General features: G+C 39.6%; 1 protein-coding gene across 1 annotated transcript in view; it reads left to right on the top strand.

The window, feature by feature from the left end:
* Nucleotides 1-17,313, top strand: part of CFAP54 (cilia and flagella associated protein 54) — a 379,132-nt gene that overhangs the window by 42,300 nt on the left and 319,519 nt on the right. Inside the window, exons 10-14 of the mRNA XM_054442311.1 lie at nucleotides 3,380-3,561; nucleotides 3,649-3,814; nucleotides 5,061-5,146; nucleotides 7,942-8,076; nucleotides 10,415-10,565. Of these exons, the coding sequence (XP_054298286.1) occupies nucleotides 3,380-3,561; nucleotides 3,649-3,814; nucleotides 5,061-5,146; nucleotides 7,942-8,076; nucleotides 10,415-10,565 (720 nt within the window). The remainder of the gene's footprint in view (nucleotides 1-3,379; nucleotides 3,562-3,648; nucleotides 3,815-5,060; nucleotides 5,147-7,941; nucleotides 8,077-10,414; nucleotides 10,566-17,313) is intronic.

The raw sequence follows: 17,313 nt of genomic DNA on the forward strand, positions 1-17,313 counted from the left end.
TGTCCTTTGTAGGGACATGGATGAAATTGGAAATCATCATTCTCAGTAAACTATCGCAAGAACAAAAAACCAAACACCGCATATTCTCACTCATAGGTGGGAATTGAACAATGAGAACACATGGACACAGGAAGGGGAACATCACACTCTGGGGACTGTTGTGGGGTGGGGGGAGGGGGGAGGGATAGCATTGGGAGATATACCTAATGCTAGATGACAAGTTGGTGGGTGCAGCGCACCAGCATGGCACATGTATACATATGTAACTTACCTGCACATTGCGCACATGTACCATAAAACCTAAAGTATAATAATAATAATAATAATAATAATTAAAAAAAAAAAAAAGAGAGAAACTGTCATACTATTCTCCAGGGTGACTCTACTGTATTTCCACCAGCAATGTGTGAGTGATCCAGTTTCTGGGCATCCTTGACAGAATTTGTTGTATCATTACTTTTTTATTTTAGCCATTCTGATAGGTATGTAGTAATATCCCACTGTACTTTAATTTGCATTTCCCTAATGGCTAAAGATGTTAAACAGTTTTTCATGTGTTTATTTGCCATCTATATACTCTCTTTTTCTCTAGTGTCTTTTGTTCACTTTCTGATTGGATTGTTAATTATTTCTCTCGAGTTTTGACAGCTCTTTTTATGTTCTGACTACAAGTCCTGGTCATTGCTTTTTAAGACAGAAAATACCTTTATTAAGATTTTTTTCTCCTCATCATTACTTCCCATTTTTCATTGCTTCTTTCTAAATTCATTTCTTTTTGCTGAAGTACAAACTCTAAGAATTTTGAAGTAGTTTGGCTGGATATAATAGTTAATTTACAAGTTTCTTTAAGATTTTGATGCTATTTCTTTATAATCTTGTATATATAGTGTTTCTGTTGAGAAGTCTAATGTCAGTTTAAATCTTGTTGTTTTATGGATGTATCTTTTACAATTTTCTCTTTGTTATGACATTCTTACATTTTATTCTACTGGATCTAGGGGTGGGTTTAGTAATGCAGCAGATACTTTGAGGTCTTATATCTTTCTTTCATTTTTTCATGTTACTTTTAAATTTCTTTCCTTATATTCATTATTTAAAAAAAAATCCTTCAAGGCATCAAAGATGCCATTAAACAGATGTTAACAGGATAGATGTTCATCCTCCATGTCTTATTTATTTTATTCTTTTCACGTCTTTGTTCTGTTGCATTCTGGGAAGCTGCTTCTATCTGATTTTTCAGGTCACGAATTTGATCTTTGATTCTCTCTGTTCTACTCTTCTGTTTACCTATTTAATTATTTGTTTCAACAATGATATACTTTTTTGTTATTTTTGTGGTTTGTTTGTTTGTTTGAGACAGAGTCTCGTTCTGTTGCCTGGGCTGGAGTGCAGTGGCACGATCTCAGCTCACTGCAGCCTCTGCCTCCTGGGTTCAAACGATTCTCCTGCTTCAGCCTCCCGAGTAGTTGGGACTACAGTTGTGCACCACCACGCTGGGCCAATTTTTTGTATTTTTAGTAGAGATGGGGTTCCACCATGTTGGCCAGGCTGGTCTCAAACTCCTGATCTCAGGTGATCTGCCTGCCTTGGCCTCCCAAGGTGCTGGGATTACAGGCGTGAGCCATCGCGCCTGGCCATCAATGATGATATACTTTATACCTTGAATCCACTTGGTTCTTTTTTCACAGCAGTTGATCTTGCCTCATGTTTCTAATATCCTCTTTTATTTTTCTGAGAGAACACTTTCACTTAAATTCTTGTTTGTGCTTTTCCATTTTCCTGCTTCTTGTGGTAAAGGATGCTTCATTTGTGATTTTTCTTTCAAGGTGTTTTTGCTTTTAATTTTCTTTTCCCATGAGCTTTCCTTCTTGGAACAATTAGCTGACTTGGCCTCAGTGTCCACCTGAGAGGAGGGAGAAAAACCTAGAGTTGGCTCCTATGCCTTTAGGTGAGTTTAGTGTGTGTGTGTGTGCACATGTGGGTGCACATTTGTGTGCCCATCTGAATGCAGGGAACTTCTGGTGCCATAGTTTGGGCTCTTCTCTTCCCAAGAAAAATACAAGTTTTAGGTAAGAATTTCCTTGACTTTCTTCACCCAAACCCCCAAATTTACCCTCGTGCATATCGATCCTTTTCCACTATCTCTCATTTAAATGGAGGGGAGGGGATGTTTCTCTTTGTGTCTTTAAGCCTAATCCCTCCAAATGTCCAAGTGGTCCCATTATACCGTGTCCTTTTTTTTTTTTTTTTTTTTTTTGAGACAGGTTCTCACTCTGTCACCCAGGCTGGAGTGCAATGGTGCGATCATTCTTCACTGTAACCTGGACCTCCTGGGCTCTAGTGATCCTCCTACCTCAGGGTCCTGAGTAGCTGTGAATACAGGCATGTGCCACCATACCTGGCTAATTTTTGTATTTTTTGTAGAATCGGTGTTACTCCATGTTGCCCAGGCTGGTCTCGAACTCTGGGCTCAAGGGATCCACCTGCCTTGGCCTCCCAAAGTGCTGGGATTACAGACATAAGCCACTGTGCCTGGGCCTCCGTGTTTTCTTTCGGCTTCCTTCCTATAGGTCTTCTTCTTGGTACAGCCAGATTTATTGAAGGTATTGTCTGTTTTATTGTTCCTAAGTATTTTCTTTCTACTTATACAGTAGGCACACCCTAGCACTCTACTAAGAATGTCATGGACAACCTTACTGCTCAATCCAGGGGTCACTTTCAGTTACTTTTTTTTTTTTTTTTAAGTCAGGGTCTTGCTATATTTCTCAGGCTGAACTCGAACTCCTGAGCACAAGTTATCCTCCTGCTTCAGCCTTCTGAGTAACAGAGACTATAGGTGCACGCCAATAAGCCTGGCTAGTCTTTTCTTCTTTACTTTCTGTATGTATGTGTTACTGTTGAGTACTCCTTTCTTTCTAAACACTCACCTTTGCAGCCTTTATTCCCTTTGCTCTTCTCTTAAATGTTGGTGTTTCTTATTAGTCTGTGCAAGGCAACATGATCCACGGCTGAATCTACTATTTACTGCGGATGTATAATGATGACTCTAAAAGCTCTATCCCCGTTTTAGATCTCTTTCCCGTTTCCAACCTATATCTAGGAACTCTTGCTCATTCTGTGTTTGAAATTCCATTCTCTTTCCCCTGAGTATCTTTCCCTAACTGCCCTCCTTCCCCACATCTGTGTTGGATGCCTTTCCTATTTGTCCCCAAAGCACCACCCTGTATTTGCCCACTAAGATTTATTGTTTCCCCCACTAGAACGTAAATCTTATGAAAGCAGGGATTGTGTTTTCCTGGTGCCTGAAAGCGTCTATAGTGAATATTTAATAAATTTTTTTGCATGAATGATATTCAAAACTCTCTTCTTCCTTTCCTAGTGTCAAATATTGGTGCAGATGGAATGCTTGATTTTCCAAAAACATCTCTTCTGGAACTTATGATAGGAAGAAAAGATGTTATTTCTGTGGATGCTGCTGTGAAATTTATAAAATTAGCTTTTACCTATGAGGAGTGGAGTTTATTTGAATCTTCTGCTGCACATCTTATTTATTTTCTCCAGGTAATATATGCAAAATTATCCTCCTGGTTTTGTTTTGTTAAAATGACTTCCAGTTACTAATTAACGTGTGGGATATACTTCTCCAAGAGGCAGGATGATCCAGAGTCAAAGAAAGCAGAGAAGGATTTAACTCTTCTGATTGCAATGGAACCACTAATCAACGTAAAGAGAAACAAAGGTTTGATCTTTCCTTTGGAAAACTATAAAGAAGGACAGTCAGCTCAAATTTATTTAAAAAAAATTGCTGTTCATGGTAAGTATTTATTTGTTTGTTCAAAAAATTTAGTTTGACGAAATATGCTCTTTTATAGATATGGTGAGAGAAAGAATGTTGAAGGCGGAGGGAGCAAGAGGTACAAAGGCCCTGAGATAAGAGTGTGTTTGGTGATTGCAGGAATGGCATGGGGGCATGTGTGACCGAGTGTGGTAGGTGACAAGGTTAGAGAAGTAGCTAGGCGCTAGATGATGTAGTTCCTGGGCTTTGTAAGGATGCTAGATTATATTCTGAGTGACAGTTTTGAGTAGGGGAATGAGGTTCTATTTACCTTCTGGCTTAGTTGGATAAGAGGGACGCCCGTAAGGCAGTGAATCAGAGGACAAAGTCATCGGTTCATGTTAGGAAGGGAAGATTTGGTAATCTCCTGTCTCTTTCCAGCCTGCAGTGTTTGCCATTCTAGGACTTTTCAAATCCTAAAGGTTACTGTGTGTATAATTGAAAACCTGCAGTGTCTGCTTTTTACACCAAAGAGAACTATTTAATTCCAGGTTTTTAATGTTTTGCCATGTTCTTAAGGCATTGCATGGCTTATCAGTTGCAGTAAGTAATTTGTACCAAGTAATGATATATATGTCTTCTAGTGATTTCTGAATCAATATTTTTATTATTTTTCTTTCAACTACCATATTTTATATGCATTTTAATATTATAAGCCTCTTCAGTTTCTTTTTGGACATAGCATACAAATATTGGATTTATGATAATGGTCTATTTTAATTGGATTAGAGCCTCTAAGATTAGTTTTCTTTTCTGTGTGTGTGTGTGTGTGTGTGTGTTTTTTTTTGAGACAGAGTCTCACTCTGTTGCCCAGGCTGAAGTGCTGTGGCACGATCTTGACTCAATGTAACTTCTGCCTCCTGGGTTCTTCTGCCTCAGCCTCCTGAGTAGCTGGGATTACAGTGGCTTGCCACCATGCCCAGCTAATTTTTATATTTTTAGTAGAGACAGGGTTTCACCCTGTTGGCCAGGCTGGTCTCAAACTCCTGACCTCAAGTGATCTGTCTGCCTCAGCCTCCCAAAAGCTGGGATTACAGGCATAAGCCACTGTGCCCAGCCAAGATTAGTTTTCATATAGAAGTATTTAATTTGTCTTATTGACATGATATTTGCCCGCCTATCATTTGTATCATTTTTGTAGCATATTTGTGTTTCTGTGCCTTTTCTATTTGAAATTTTGTAAGTGATTTTTTTTGTTTCATTTTCCTCTACTTTATGAATTTAGATACTTGTTTGAAGACTTGTGGATATTCAGAGGATATTTTCCATTTGGCAGCAACCTTGTATGTCTGTGTCTGCACTGCTCCCCAGGTGAAATAGCTATTTTAAATAATTTTTATTAGTGTAGAAGGAGGTTTTTGTGCCTAACTTAAGGCCGGATTTAAAATATCACAGGAATTACGCCTTGCTAAAATTTTATTTTGTTTAATTATTAGAATATAGGATTAAGTTAGATTCTGACTTGTAGTTTTAAGTTTCTTTTTATTGTTGTCATTTTGAGTGTCTGTTCCTTTTTGGGAAATTCTCAGGCTATGTTTCTAATAATGAAGGAAATGAGGCAGTGGTTTTTAAGAAGAGTTAATATGTGTAATGAAATACTGCTTTCAGTCCATGAGTACAAAGCCTTGTTATTATTGGAAGTCACTTTGCACACAATGGCCAGTATTTTAAAATGAACTATAAGAGGGTACAAGTGTTCAGGTAAAACTATTATAATACAGCAATGGTTATTAAACAAATTTCAGGGATCCTCAGAAACCTAACTTTGTTTTGTTTTTTAAATTAATTTATTTGTTTTTAATTTTTATTTTATTTTAAGTTCTGAGGTACATGTGCAGGACATGCAGGTTTGTTACATAAGTAAACATGTGCCGTGGTGGTTTGCTGCACCTCCTACTTATAAGTGAGAATGTGGTGTTTGGTTTTCTGTTCCTGTGTTAGTTTGCTGAGGATAATGGAGAAGCCCAACTTTAAATAGTAGCTTCCTAATCTGTTTTTGTTACTTTTGTATATAACACTGGGATTCTGATGAAATTTCATTTGAAAATTTGGTTATGTTGTCATTTTTAAAAAGTATGTAAACCACAGTTATAGAGCACTGTATTAACTTTTGCCCAGGTAAGTGAAGCACACTTGAGAAGTTCTGCTTTATAGTATTTTTCATTTCTTCTGGGTTTGTCAGAATAAATTATAACCTGTGACAGGTATTTAATTTTTGAAAGAAAGGTGTTTGGCAGTAAATAAATTATTACAGTGGGAGGGCTAACCAAAAAATAGCGATCAAGGCTTAAAAAAGTAGGGAACTTTCCTTTATCTATTTTTCTTTGTCTTTTCCTTTTTCTTTTCTTTTTTTTTTTTTTTGAGACAGAGTCTCACTCTATCACCCATGCTGGAGTGCAGTGGTGCGATCTCAGCTCACTCCAACCTCTGCCTCCCAGTTTCAAGTGATTCTCCTGCCTCAGCCTTCCGAGTAGCTGGGATTACAGGCGTGTGCCACCATGTTAGCCTAGTTTTTGTATTTTTAGTAGAGACCGGTTTCCCCATGTTGGACAGGCTGGTCTCGAAATCCTGACCTCAGGTGATCCGCCCACCTCAGCCTCCCAACATGCTGGGATTACAGGTGTGTGAGCCACTATGCCTGGCCTTCATTTATCTGTTTTGCTAAAATGATATATGTCTTAGTTCAATTCAATTCAATTCAATTCAATTTAATTCAATTCAATAAACATTTATTGATATCTGTCGTATTCCCAAACATTGCAGGAAGGTGCTACCTATGCAAATTAGGTCTTAGAGCAGCCTCAGAGAGCTCCAGGTTTGGTATATTTTAATCATAAACTTGTTATTTTTCTAGTTTAGCTATAATGAATAATAATTTTCTTTTGCAAAGAGGCAAGTAGCTTGGATGAGAGAAAACATACTCATTCTGGCTCATCAATTGACACCCAGTGTGAGGTTCTGTTCAGCTTTTCCCTTTCCTTCTTGTCTCTACACTTTCCCAGCTCCCCATTGCTTCTCTAGTTACTAGTTCATCTCCCCCTGCTCCAATTCCTTATTATTATTATTTTTGAGACAGAGTCTTGCTCTGTCGCCAAGCTGGAGTACAGTGGTGCAATTTTGGCTCACCACAACCTCTGCCTCCCGGGTTCAAGTGATTCTTGTGCCTCAGCCTCCCAAGTAGCTGGGACTACAGGCACATGACACCATGCCCAGCTACTTTTTGTATTTTTAGTAGAGATAGGGTTTCGCCATGTTTGCCAGGCTGGTCTTGAACTCCTGACCTCAGGTGATCCACCTGCCTTGGCCTCCCAAACTGCTGGAATTATAGGTCTGAGCCACTGCGCATGTCCAATTCCTTATTATTTTAATGCAAGAATTTTAAAAAGAGAAAAGTATATGTAAATTTCACAGTTGGGTGGGAGTAATTGGTTTGCAAACTCGCCTAAAAATGTTTGGGAATTTTCTTTTTAGAGAGGCAGAAGAGCATAGAGCGTTCATTAAGAGTGATGAATCTAGGTGGGTCACAGTGGCTCACACTGTAATCCCAGCACTTTGGGATGGCACAGCGGGTGGATCACTTGAGGCCAGGAGTTCGAGACCAGCCTGGCCAACATGGTGAAACCCCGTATCTACTAAAAATACAAAAATGAGCTGGGTGTGGTGGTGTGCACCTGTATTCCTAGCTACTTGGGAAGCTGAGGCACGAGAATCGCTTGAACCTGCTGGGATGTGGAGGTGAGATTGTGAGCCGAGATCTTGCCACTGCACTCCAGCCTGAGTGACAGAGTGAGGCCCTGTTTCAAAAAAAAAAAAAAAAAAAAAAAAAAGAGTGAGAACTCTGGAGCTAGACTACTTGGGTTTGAATCCCTCCCATCTGCCACTCTTTAGTCATTTCATGTTGGGGAAAGTCACTTAATCTCCTTGTGTTTCAGTTTGCTCCTCTGTAAAATGGGGAGATCATACTAGGACTCCTCTCATAGGGTCATTATGAAGATTCAACATGTTAGTATTTGTAAAGCTCTTAGAGTGTTTCTCAGCACACAGTAAATGTTATATACATGTATTTTATTATTCCTACTCATTTACTTTCTCACTTTTGTTTTTAGGATGTTCAACCTGATAAAGAAATTGTTGTGGACATGATAATGTTCCTATGGCAGAAATGCAAATTAGGAATTCAGCAGCTTAATATATCCAGAAATGACTATGCAAAATTCACCCAGAAAATCACTACTAACAAAGTATTCCTTTTGCATTCCCTTTCACATGTTTTTTTGCTGTTGCTTATTCAAGTTGCCATACACATTTCAAATCTAAATTTTTCCAATTTTTCACCTGGTTAATGACTTTCATTTGCATATATACATATGTAAAGAAGATATTCTTTCTAGTGCTGAGTGACCCTTTCTTTTAATGTGTGTTCCCTGCACTCCTGTTCTAATTTTGTTTGTCGTGAGGGGCGAAGAGGTGTTTCAGGCCTTTTCAGGTTTTTTTTTTTTTTTTTTTTTGGCAGAGTCTCGCTCTGTCCTGGAGGCTGGAGTAGTATGGTGCCGTGATCTTGGCTCACTGCAGCCTCTGCCTCCTGGGCTCAAGTGATCCTCCACAGCTCAGCCTCCCTAGTAGCTGGGACTACAGGCATACACCACCATGACCAGCAATTTTGTTTTATTTTTTGCAGAGATGGGGTTTTACCATGTTGCCCAAGCTGGTCACAAACTCCCAGGTTCAAGCAATCTGCTCATCTCAGCCTCCCAAAGTGTTTGGATTATCATAGGCATGAGCCACCATGCCCGGCCTTTTCAGGTTTTTTTTTTTTTTTTTTTTTTTTTTTTGAGATGGAGTCTTGCTCTGTCACCCAGGCTGGAGTGCATTGACTAACTGCAACCTCTGCCTGCCGGGTTCAAGCGATTCTCCTGCCTCAGCTTCTGGAGTAGCTGTGATTACGGGCGTCCACCACCATGGCCGGCTAATTTTTGTGTTTTTACTAGAGATAGGGTTTCACCATCTTGGTCAGGCTGGTCTCGAACTCCTGACCTCGTGATCTACCTGCTTTGGTCTCCCAAAGTGCTGGGATTACAAATGTGAGCCCCTGTGCCTGGCCTCAAGCTTTTAAGTGGATAATAAATATAGTATGGGCCAGGCACAGGGGCTCACACCTGTAATCCCAGAACTTTGGGAGGCCGAGACAGGTGGATCACCCGAGGTCAGGAGTTTGAGACCAGCCTGGTCAACATGGTGAAACCCCATCTCTACTAAAAATACAAAAATTAGCCAGACATGGTGGTGTGTGCCTGCAGTCCCAGCTACTCAGGAGGCTGAGGCAGGAGGATTGCTTGAACCCAGGAGGTGGAGGTTGCAGTGAGCCAAGATCACACAACTGCAGTCTAGCCTGGGCAACAGAGTGAAACTCTGTCTCAAAAAAAAATAAATAAAAATAAAAAATAAATATAGTGTATCTGAGGTCATATGAGCTTGGATCAATTCAAAAAGAAGATTAATAATAGAGAATACAGAGAAGTAAGAGTGTCAGGTTTTCTCCCCCATGCAATAATATATTTAGACCATTTAAAAGAGCTACTTTATAGGAGGGAGAAGGGTGAGCATTTGAATATTATAACCTGGCAATTTAGGAGAAAAAATTTAATAATAACAAATATTGTAGCTTTGGTAATTTGGAAGCTGCATAAGATTAGCTACATTAGTATGCATAGGTGTGATTTTTATCATGTATTCTGTTAAGTAATAATATGAGTACATAAATACCATTTTATAATCTCAGGTCCCAAAATGTGATAGTTGGTTTTATGTGCTAAGCTTTGGGGATACAGGCATGAAAGACAATTTTTCTTTCTCTTCTTTTTTTGAGATGGAGACTCGCTTTTTGCCCAGGCTGGAGTGCAGAGGCACGATCCTGGCCCACTGCAATCTCCACCTCCCGGGTTCAAGCGATTCTCCTGCCTCAGCCTTCAGAGTAGCTGGGATTACAGGTGTGCACCAATATGCTGGCTATTTTTTGTATTTTTAATAGAGACTGGGATTTCACCATATTGGCTAGGCTAGTCTCGAACTCCTGACCTCAAGTGATCCACCCGCCTCAGCCTCTCAAAGTGCTGGGATTATAGGCGTGAGCCACTGTGCCCGGCCATGAAAGACAATCTAAGGCACCTGATATGGAGCCTGAAACACCTGCTTCCCCACTCATAAGGAGGATATTGATAGTAATCATAATAGCTGCTTCGAAGGGACAGTGAGAACTTTGAGGATACAGATACTATTCACTGATATGTACAAATAACCGATCATAAATTTGCCATAATGGCTATAGATGTGCAGACTAAACTTAAATGAATCTACTTTATGAATTTATATAAACAGATTGATTACTAAATATCATTTTAAAAGGATTACTGAGTCTTATATTATTTCTAATTAAGGCATTAATAAGGAGGGGTACCTATGTAACATTTCCATATGATTAGAAGATGGTTGTTTCAAGGAAGTGTAAGTTTTGAAAAATGTGACTGTTTCTACAGTTTCATGTACTTTTAATTGATTTTGCTGTGTATTTTCTCTTTTTAGTGGATTTATCTTCTGTGGCAGATAAATGAAGTAATTCACTGCTATAAAATGGAAGACATTGACATTGTGGTAGTGGCAGAAGTCACATTACGGTTAAGTGAAATATTGGAATCTTTAGGAAGCCCAGGAAGAAAATTTAAACAATCTCTAGGTAAAATGTTGGCTGAAAAATTATGTACATATATAAATACAAATATATAGGTATGATATCAAATACAGGATAAGTCCTACTAATGGAAACCAGGCACTTCAATATTATGCTTCATTGAGGATTTATAATTAGAGATAGATAATAAGATAGTTTCATCAAGTGGATGTTAAGGTTTCATGCTTTCTGATTCAGTGAAGGACAAAACCCTTTTTGTCTTCTCATATTCCTTTTCTCTGTTCCTAATTACTGCCTACTCCCCTTTACTCCCTTCTCTTTCTTTCTTTTTTCCCTTTCTCTCCCTTTTTTTTTTTTTTTTTGAGGTGGAGTTTTGCTCTGTTGCCCAGGCTGGAGTGCAGTGGCACAATCTCAGCTCACTGCAACTTCCATCTCCCAGGTTCAAGCGATTCTCCCGCCTCAGCCTCCTGAGTAGCTGGGATTACAGGTGCTGGCCACCATGCCTGGCTAATTTTTGTATTTTTAGTAGAGACAGGGTTTCACCATGTTGACCACACTGCTTTCAAACTTCTGAGCTCAAGTGATCTGCCTGCCCTCGCCTCTCAAAGGGCTGAGATTACAGATGTGAGCCACCGCACCCAGCCACCTTTCCTCTCTTTTATCTTCCTTTGTTTTTCCTCCCCTTCCATTTCCCGTGAGTGAATGCTTGAAGGAAGACTATATTTTGGACACTGTCATATTCTTGGCACCCACCACATCATCTGACACAGTGCAGGAGATCAAGTACGTGTTGAATGGATCAGTGTCATTCTACTTTCTATCTCCTTTTCTATTTTCTTTCTTCTAATTCCTTCCTTTTAAAATTCTTTCTTCATTTATTGTTTCTCCTCCCCTTTCTCTTTTTCTTCTTATCCTTATTGTCTTCCTCTTTTTGATTTCATTTCCTAGCCCTCCACCCCACCAGTCCCCATTCTTCCTGTCTCAACCCCTTTCTCTTCTCCATTCAGGAGATATCTTCTCTCAAAGGAAGGCCTTCTGCTCTGACCTCCTTGTTCTTTGTTCTGCCTCTGGTTGCAGCCCTGTACCATATTTCATGGGGTACAGAATAATGTGGAGGAGTCCATGGAGGGTGTTTACTTTGCTGTTTCACCCCACTTATAGAGCATGTATGACATCTGGAGGACTTGGTAATAAAGTTACTGTTTACTTGGAGATTCACGAATCTGACTCTGCCTGTCCTCCGCTGTTGAGTGTGGCCTTGCAGATGGAGTTTTAGAGCCATGGTTCTCAAATTTTGATTGTTATCAATATCACCTGAAAGCTTGTTAAAAACGCAAGGCCCAAGCTCTGTCCTACTTCAGCTAGCCTGGACCTTTTTAGTCTTTATTAGCTTCCCAGGTGAATTTGATATAGATCAAAGTTTGACAACCATCAGTTAAAAGTCTCTGGCCATCGAACACATTCATTGGCCTCAGGTTATGTTTCTGAAATGTCCTGGCTTAAAATGCTTTTTTTCCTTTTAAAAACTTTTGTTATGCAGAACTTTAAATATAAAGTGGAGAGAAAAAATAAATCACCATGTATGCATCATCCAGCACCAATAATTATCAAATCTTTTCAATCTTATTTCATCTCTCCCTGCAACATTTCCCCCCTCTGAGTATTTTAAAACAGACATGTAATTTTTCCAGCAAATACCACCCCACCATGTGTATGTGTGTATATCTAACTATTTATCTAACAGATAAGGATTTTTAAAAACATAAAACCACAGTGCCATTATTATTATATCTTACAAAATGGGGAATAATTCCGATGTCCCTGATTGTATTAAAAAATACCTTTTAAAGTTGGTTTGTTCCAATCAGAATCCAAACAAGGCCGACACATTGTATTTTCTTGACATGTCTCTTAAATCTCTCTAATCTCTAATGGTTTCTGTCCTTCATACTCCCCTTTCAAGATATTTATCTTTTGAAGAAACTGAGTCATTATCCTGTGGGATTTTCCACATTCTGGATTTGGCCATTTCCCTCCATGTGATGTTGATTAACTTGCTTCTCACCCGGTAGTTAGATCTGGATGCTTACTTAGATTCTGCTGATACTTTGTTAAGAAGAATTCTTGCCAATTGTCTTATTTTTCAGCAACAGTACTTCATAGGTAGTGCTATTTACTTCCTTGCATTGAATCAGGAGGCACACAATGCCTAGTTATCCCACTTTTTGTGCTATAAAGATTTATCTGTGAGTTCAGGTCTAGGTTGGTTCCCCAGAAGCAGATTCTGAGACAAAGATTTGAGTGAAGTAGTTTATTTGGGACCTTATCCAGGGAAGCACAGTGGAGAAGTGAGACAGCAAAGGAAAGGAAGCCCCATGTAATGCATGGTAAGTTAATGAGAAGGCTGCTGTTGTGAGTTCAGGGCCTGTTCCCATGAGGGACCTCTAGGATCCCATACAGAACAAGTACAATGAAGTTGTATTTCTACGGCTTTTATCTGTCATTGGTGAAGGGCTGCTAGGAGACTGGGGGTAAGAAGCCAGGAGGGACTCCTAACTTCTCTCATTCCTTTTGCATTTATTATACTGAAGTCTTCAATGAAGAACTTACCTCATCACCTGTTTGGCTAGTCTGGTTATTTTTGAGTGTGTAATGGACATTATTATTGCTAGGTATTTTGTAGAAATAATTGAGGCTTTGGATGATGTTTTCTTTTTCTAGGGAAGATTTATGCTTGCTTTTACTAGATGCATGAAAGGCACTAATACTCTAGGATCCCATTATTCCAGTTTAAGGGATTAAGATATTTTGAAGCTGAAATGCTTTCTCCTTGAAGATCTATTTTCAGTTCACCCTAATTTCTAGGATGCAGTCTCTTTTGCTTCTCTTCCTTGGTGGGCCCTGGATCCCAATCCCTGTTGCTTTTCTCTCAAGGCTATCAGAGGTATCACTCAGTTTCTCAGCTTCTCTCTCCAGAATTGATATAAGCCCCAGTGGGAAAAGTAGCTTTAATGTGTTCTATGCTCTCTGGCCTCCCTTTCCAATATTCAGATGTGACTCTGTGATACTATGATATATGATATATATGCAGTTGACCCTTGAACAATATGAGGGTTAGGGGCACCCATCCTAAATCCATGTTTTGGCTTCTCCAAAACTTAACTTTAATAGCCTGCTGTTGACTGGAAACCTTCCCAATAACATAAACCATCAATGAACATGTATATTTTGTATGTTTTATATATATATATATAAAAATAATTGTTGTTGTCCGCAGTTCCTGGCTCATGACTCCCATAGTTCTTATTTCCTAAGTGACTAAAACAATAAGCATACCTTTTGTTAAAGAGTGGCTTTTTGTCCTTGGTTCATGAAGTAGCTTCAGAACAGCTTTGGAGCGATAAAAGTGAAAGAGTCTTTTGTTATAATGTTGGGGCACTTTAGGGCTCAGAAGCAGACCTCAGAAAACAGAATATCTCTCTCTCTCTCTCTGACTTTCTACTTTCCTCCTTTCACCTGCTCCTTTTTCTCTCCAAGGATGGCCATAGAAACTGAAAATATACTCTAATCTTCTCCTGCCTCTCTGTCTTTGAGCTAATCATAAAGAAATTCTTTGACCTACCTTGTCTGATTGTAGGACATAAGACTCATTTCAGAAGGGGTCCTGCCCCATACCCAGGAGGAAGGAATGTGGCCCAGAGAGGCCAAGAAGAATCTGAACAGACAGGCCTTGCTGGGTGTCTTAGTCCATTTTCTGTTACTTATAACAGAATACCTGAAACTGAGTAATTTATAAAGAAAAGGACCTTATTTCTTACAGTTGTGGAGGCTGAGAAGTGCAAAGTCTAGGGGCTGCATCTGGTGAGGGCTTTCTTACTCACGGAGACTTTCTGCAGTGTCTGAGGTGGCGCAGAGCATCAGTGATAGGGGGCTGAGGAAGCTACCTCAGGTATCTCTTCCTTTTCTTTTTTTTTTCCCTTTGAGAGAGTCTTGCTCTTTCACCCAGGCTGGAGTGCAGTGGCACGATCTTGGCTCACTGCAGCCTCCACCTCCTGGGTTCAAGTGATTCTCTTGCCTCAGCCTCCTGAGTAGCTGGGATTACAGGCACAAGCCACCACATCCAGCTATTTTTTTGTATTTTTAGTAGAGACAGGGTTTCACCATGTTGGCCAGGCTGGTCTTGAACTCCTGACCTCAGGTGATCCACCCGTCTCGGCCTCCCAAAGTGCTGAGATTACAGGTATGAGCCACTGCACCTGACCTCTTCCTCTTCTTATAAAGTCACCAGTCCAGTCATGGGGTGGGGAGCTAGGGGAAGGATAGCATTAGGAGAACTACCTGATACAGATAATGGGTTGATGGGTGCAGCAAACCACCATGCACATGTATACCTATGTAACAAACCTGCACGTTCTGCATATGTACCCCAGAACTTAAAGTATAATAAATAAAAAAAGATACAAAATTCTGAACTGACATAAAACAGGACCAGTAAGTAAAATATGAGTGAGTGTAAGTTATTTTTTAAAAAACAAACAGTATATTTCCAAAAAAAAAAAAAATAAAGTCACCAGTCCCACTCCCATGATAACTCCTCAATCCATTAACCTGTTAATCCATTAGTCTATGAATGAGTTAACCTATTCGTGTGAGGAGAGCCTCCGTGACCCAGTCATCTCTTATGGGATCCATCTCTCAATACTGCCACATTGAGGATTAAATTTCAACATGAGTTTGGAGGAGACAAATATTCAAATCATAGCAATGGGTTCCTAAAGGGTATTAGATCATACCCTTTTTGTCCAATCACATTTCTGCATAGCTGTACATCCATCCATCCATCAATTATGCATATCTAATGAAGTCTCCATAAAAGGTCCATGAGGACATGGTACAGAGAACTTCTGGATAGCTGAGCACTTGGAGGTTCCTGGAGGCTGGTGGTCCTGGGAGGGCATGGAAGCACCATGCCCTTTCCTTTGTACCTTATGCTATGTATCTCTTTATCTGTATCCTTTGTAATAGCCTTTATGATAAAATGATAAACATAACTGTTTCCCTGAATTCTGTGAGCCACCCTTGCAAATTAATCAGACCCAGGGAGGGGCTCACGGGAAAGTTAGTTTGTAGCCAGTTGGTCAGAAGCACAGGTAAAACAAGCTGGGGATTATGGTCAGCATTGGAAGCAGGGAGCAGAGTGGGGGAAACAGCAGTCTTATGGGACTGAGTCCTCAATCTGTGTGATCTGACTCTATCTGCAAGGTAGTGTTGGAAGTGAACAGGGTTGGAGAATACCCAGCTGGTGTCCCCTGCAGAATTGATTTCATGTTTGGTATGTGGGGACCCCCCACTCCACACTTGGTCACAGAAATCTGTGTTGATTGTTGTGGCATGAGAGCAGGGAAAAATAGTTTGTTTTTTTCTTTACACTTCCTTCCCAAGATCCTGGCCATGTATTTATTTATTTATTTTTTCCACTGTCTTCTTAGCTTGAAGATTTAAAAATATATAGTTTCCAGCTTTTCTTTAGCCAAGATAATTTTTCTACATTATCCATTACTGATTACTTTTTAAAAACGTCTATTTCTGGCCAGGTGCAGTGGCTCATGCCTGTAATCCCAGCACTTTGGTATGCCGAGCCAGGTGGATCACATTAGGTCAGGAATTCAAGACCAGCATGGCCAACATGGTGAAACCCTGCCTCTACTAAAAATACAAAAATTAGCCAAGCGTGGTGGCATGTTCCAGTAGTCCCAGCTACTCAGGAGGCTGAGGCAGGAGAATCACCTGAACCTGGGAGACAGAGGTTACAGTGAGCCGAGATTGCACCACTGCACTCTAGCCTGGTCAACAGAGTGACACTCCATCTCAAAAAAAAAAAAGTCTATTTCTTACTTAATGTTATTGTTTTATTTACTAGTTACTGTGGGGGACATTATTGTTTTATATCATTATAAATGGGCTAAGTAAAATTTAAGTTATTGATTCTTTGTTAAAATGTTTCATTTCTGAAGAGCTAATCAATATTGGAGCATAGTCCATTTATAAATTTGAAAACTTCTATATTTATGTAATGAGGGGTTGTCCCCATTTAGATATATAAATTCTTATAACTTCTAAGAATGTTATTCTTAACACCTTGTTGCCACATAAAACATAAAGTACAAGTGTTCTCTGATATTTGTCCAAATTGATAGGGTTTCTATGCTGTTATTTTCTGAAAGCTTTTATATTTATTTATTTAATTTTTGAGATGAAGTCTTGCTCTGTTGCCCAGGCTGGAGTGCAGTGGCATGATCTTCGCTCACTGCAACCTCTGCCTCCCAGGTTCAAGCAATTCTCCTGCCTCAGCACCCCCCAGTAGCTGGGATTACAGGCACATGCCACCACGCCTAGCTAATTTTTGTATTTTTAGTAGAGGTGGGGTTTCATCATGTTGGCCAGGCTGGTCTCGAACTCCTGACCTCAGGTGATCTACTTGCCTCAGCCTCCCAAAGTGCTGGGATTACAGGTGTAAGCCACTGCACCTGGCCTCTGAAAGATTTTAAATGGACCTTATAGAATATAGAGAAAGATGATATTGACTTGTTGATAAATATTTGATTTGGTTTGTTACAAGATTTTTTTAAATTACCTTACAGAAGAAAAAATTTAATTACATGAAAGAAATAATTTGGTGCTTAGTCAAATTCTAGTGTTGAATCATTTCTGAGATTATCGGTAATTAAAAAGTAATTAATTTAACATAAAGTTGTTTACGATTATGATTCACTGCTGTATTTCCATTTTTCTC

The sequence above is a fragment of the Pongo pygmaeus genome, chromosome 10, assembly GCF_028885625.2.
Source record: "Pongo pygmaeus isolate AG05252 chromosome 10, NHGRI_mPonPyg2-v2.0_pri, whole genome shotgun sequence".
Taxonomy (NCBI): domain Eukaryota; kingdom Metazoa; phylum Chordata; class Mammalia; order Primates; family Hominidae; genus Pongo; species Pongo pygmaeus.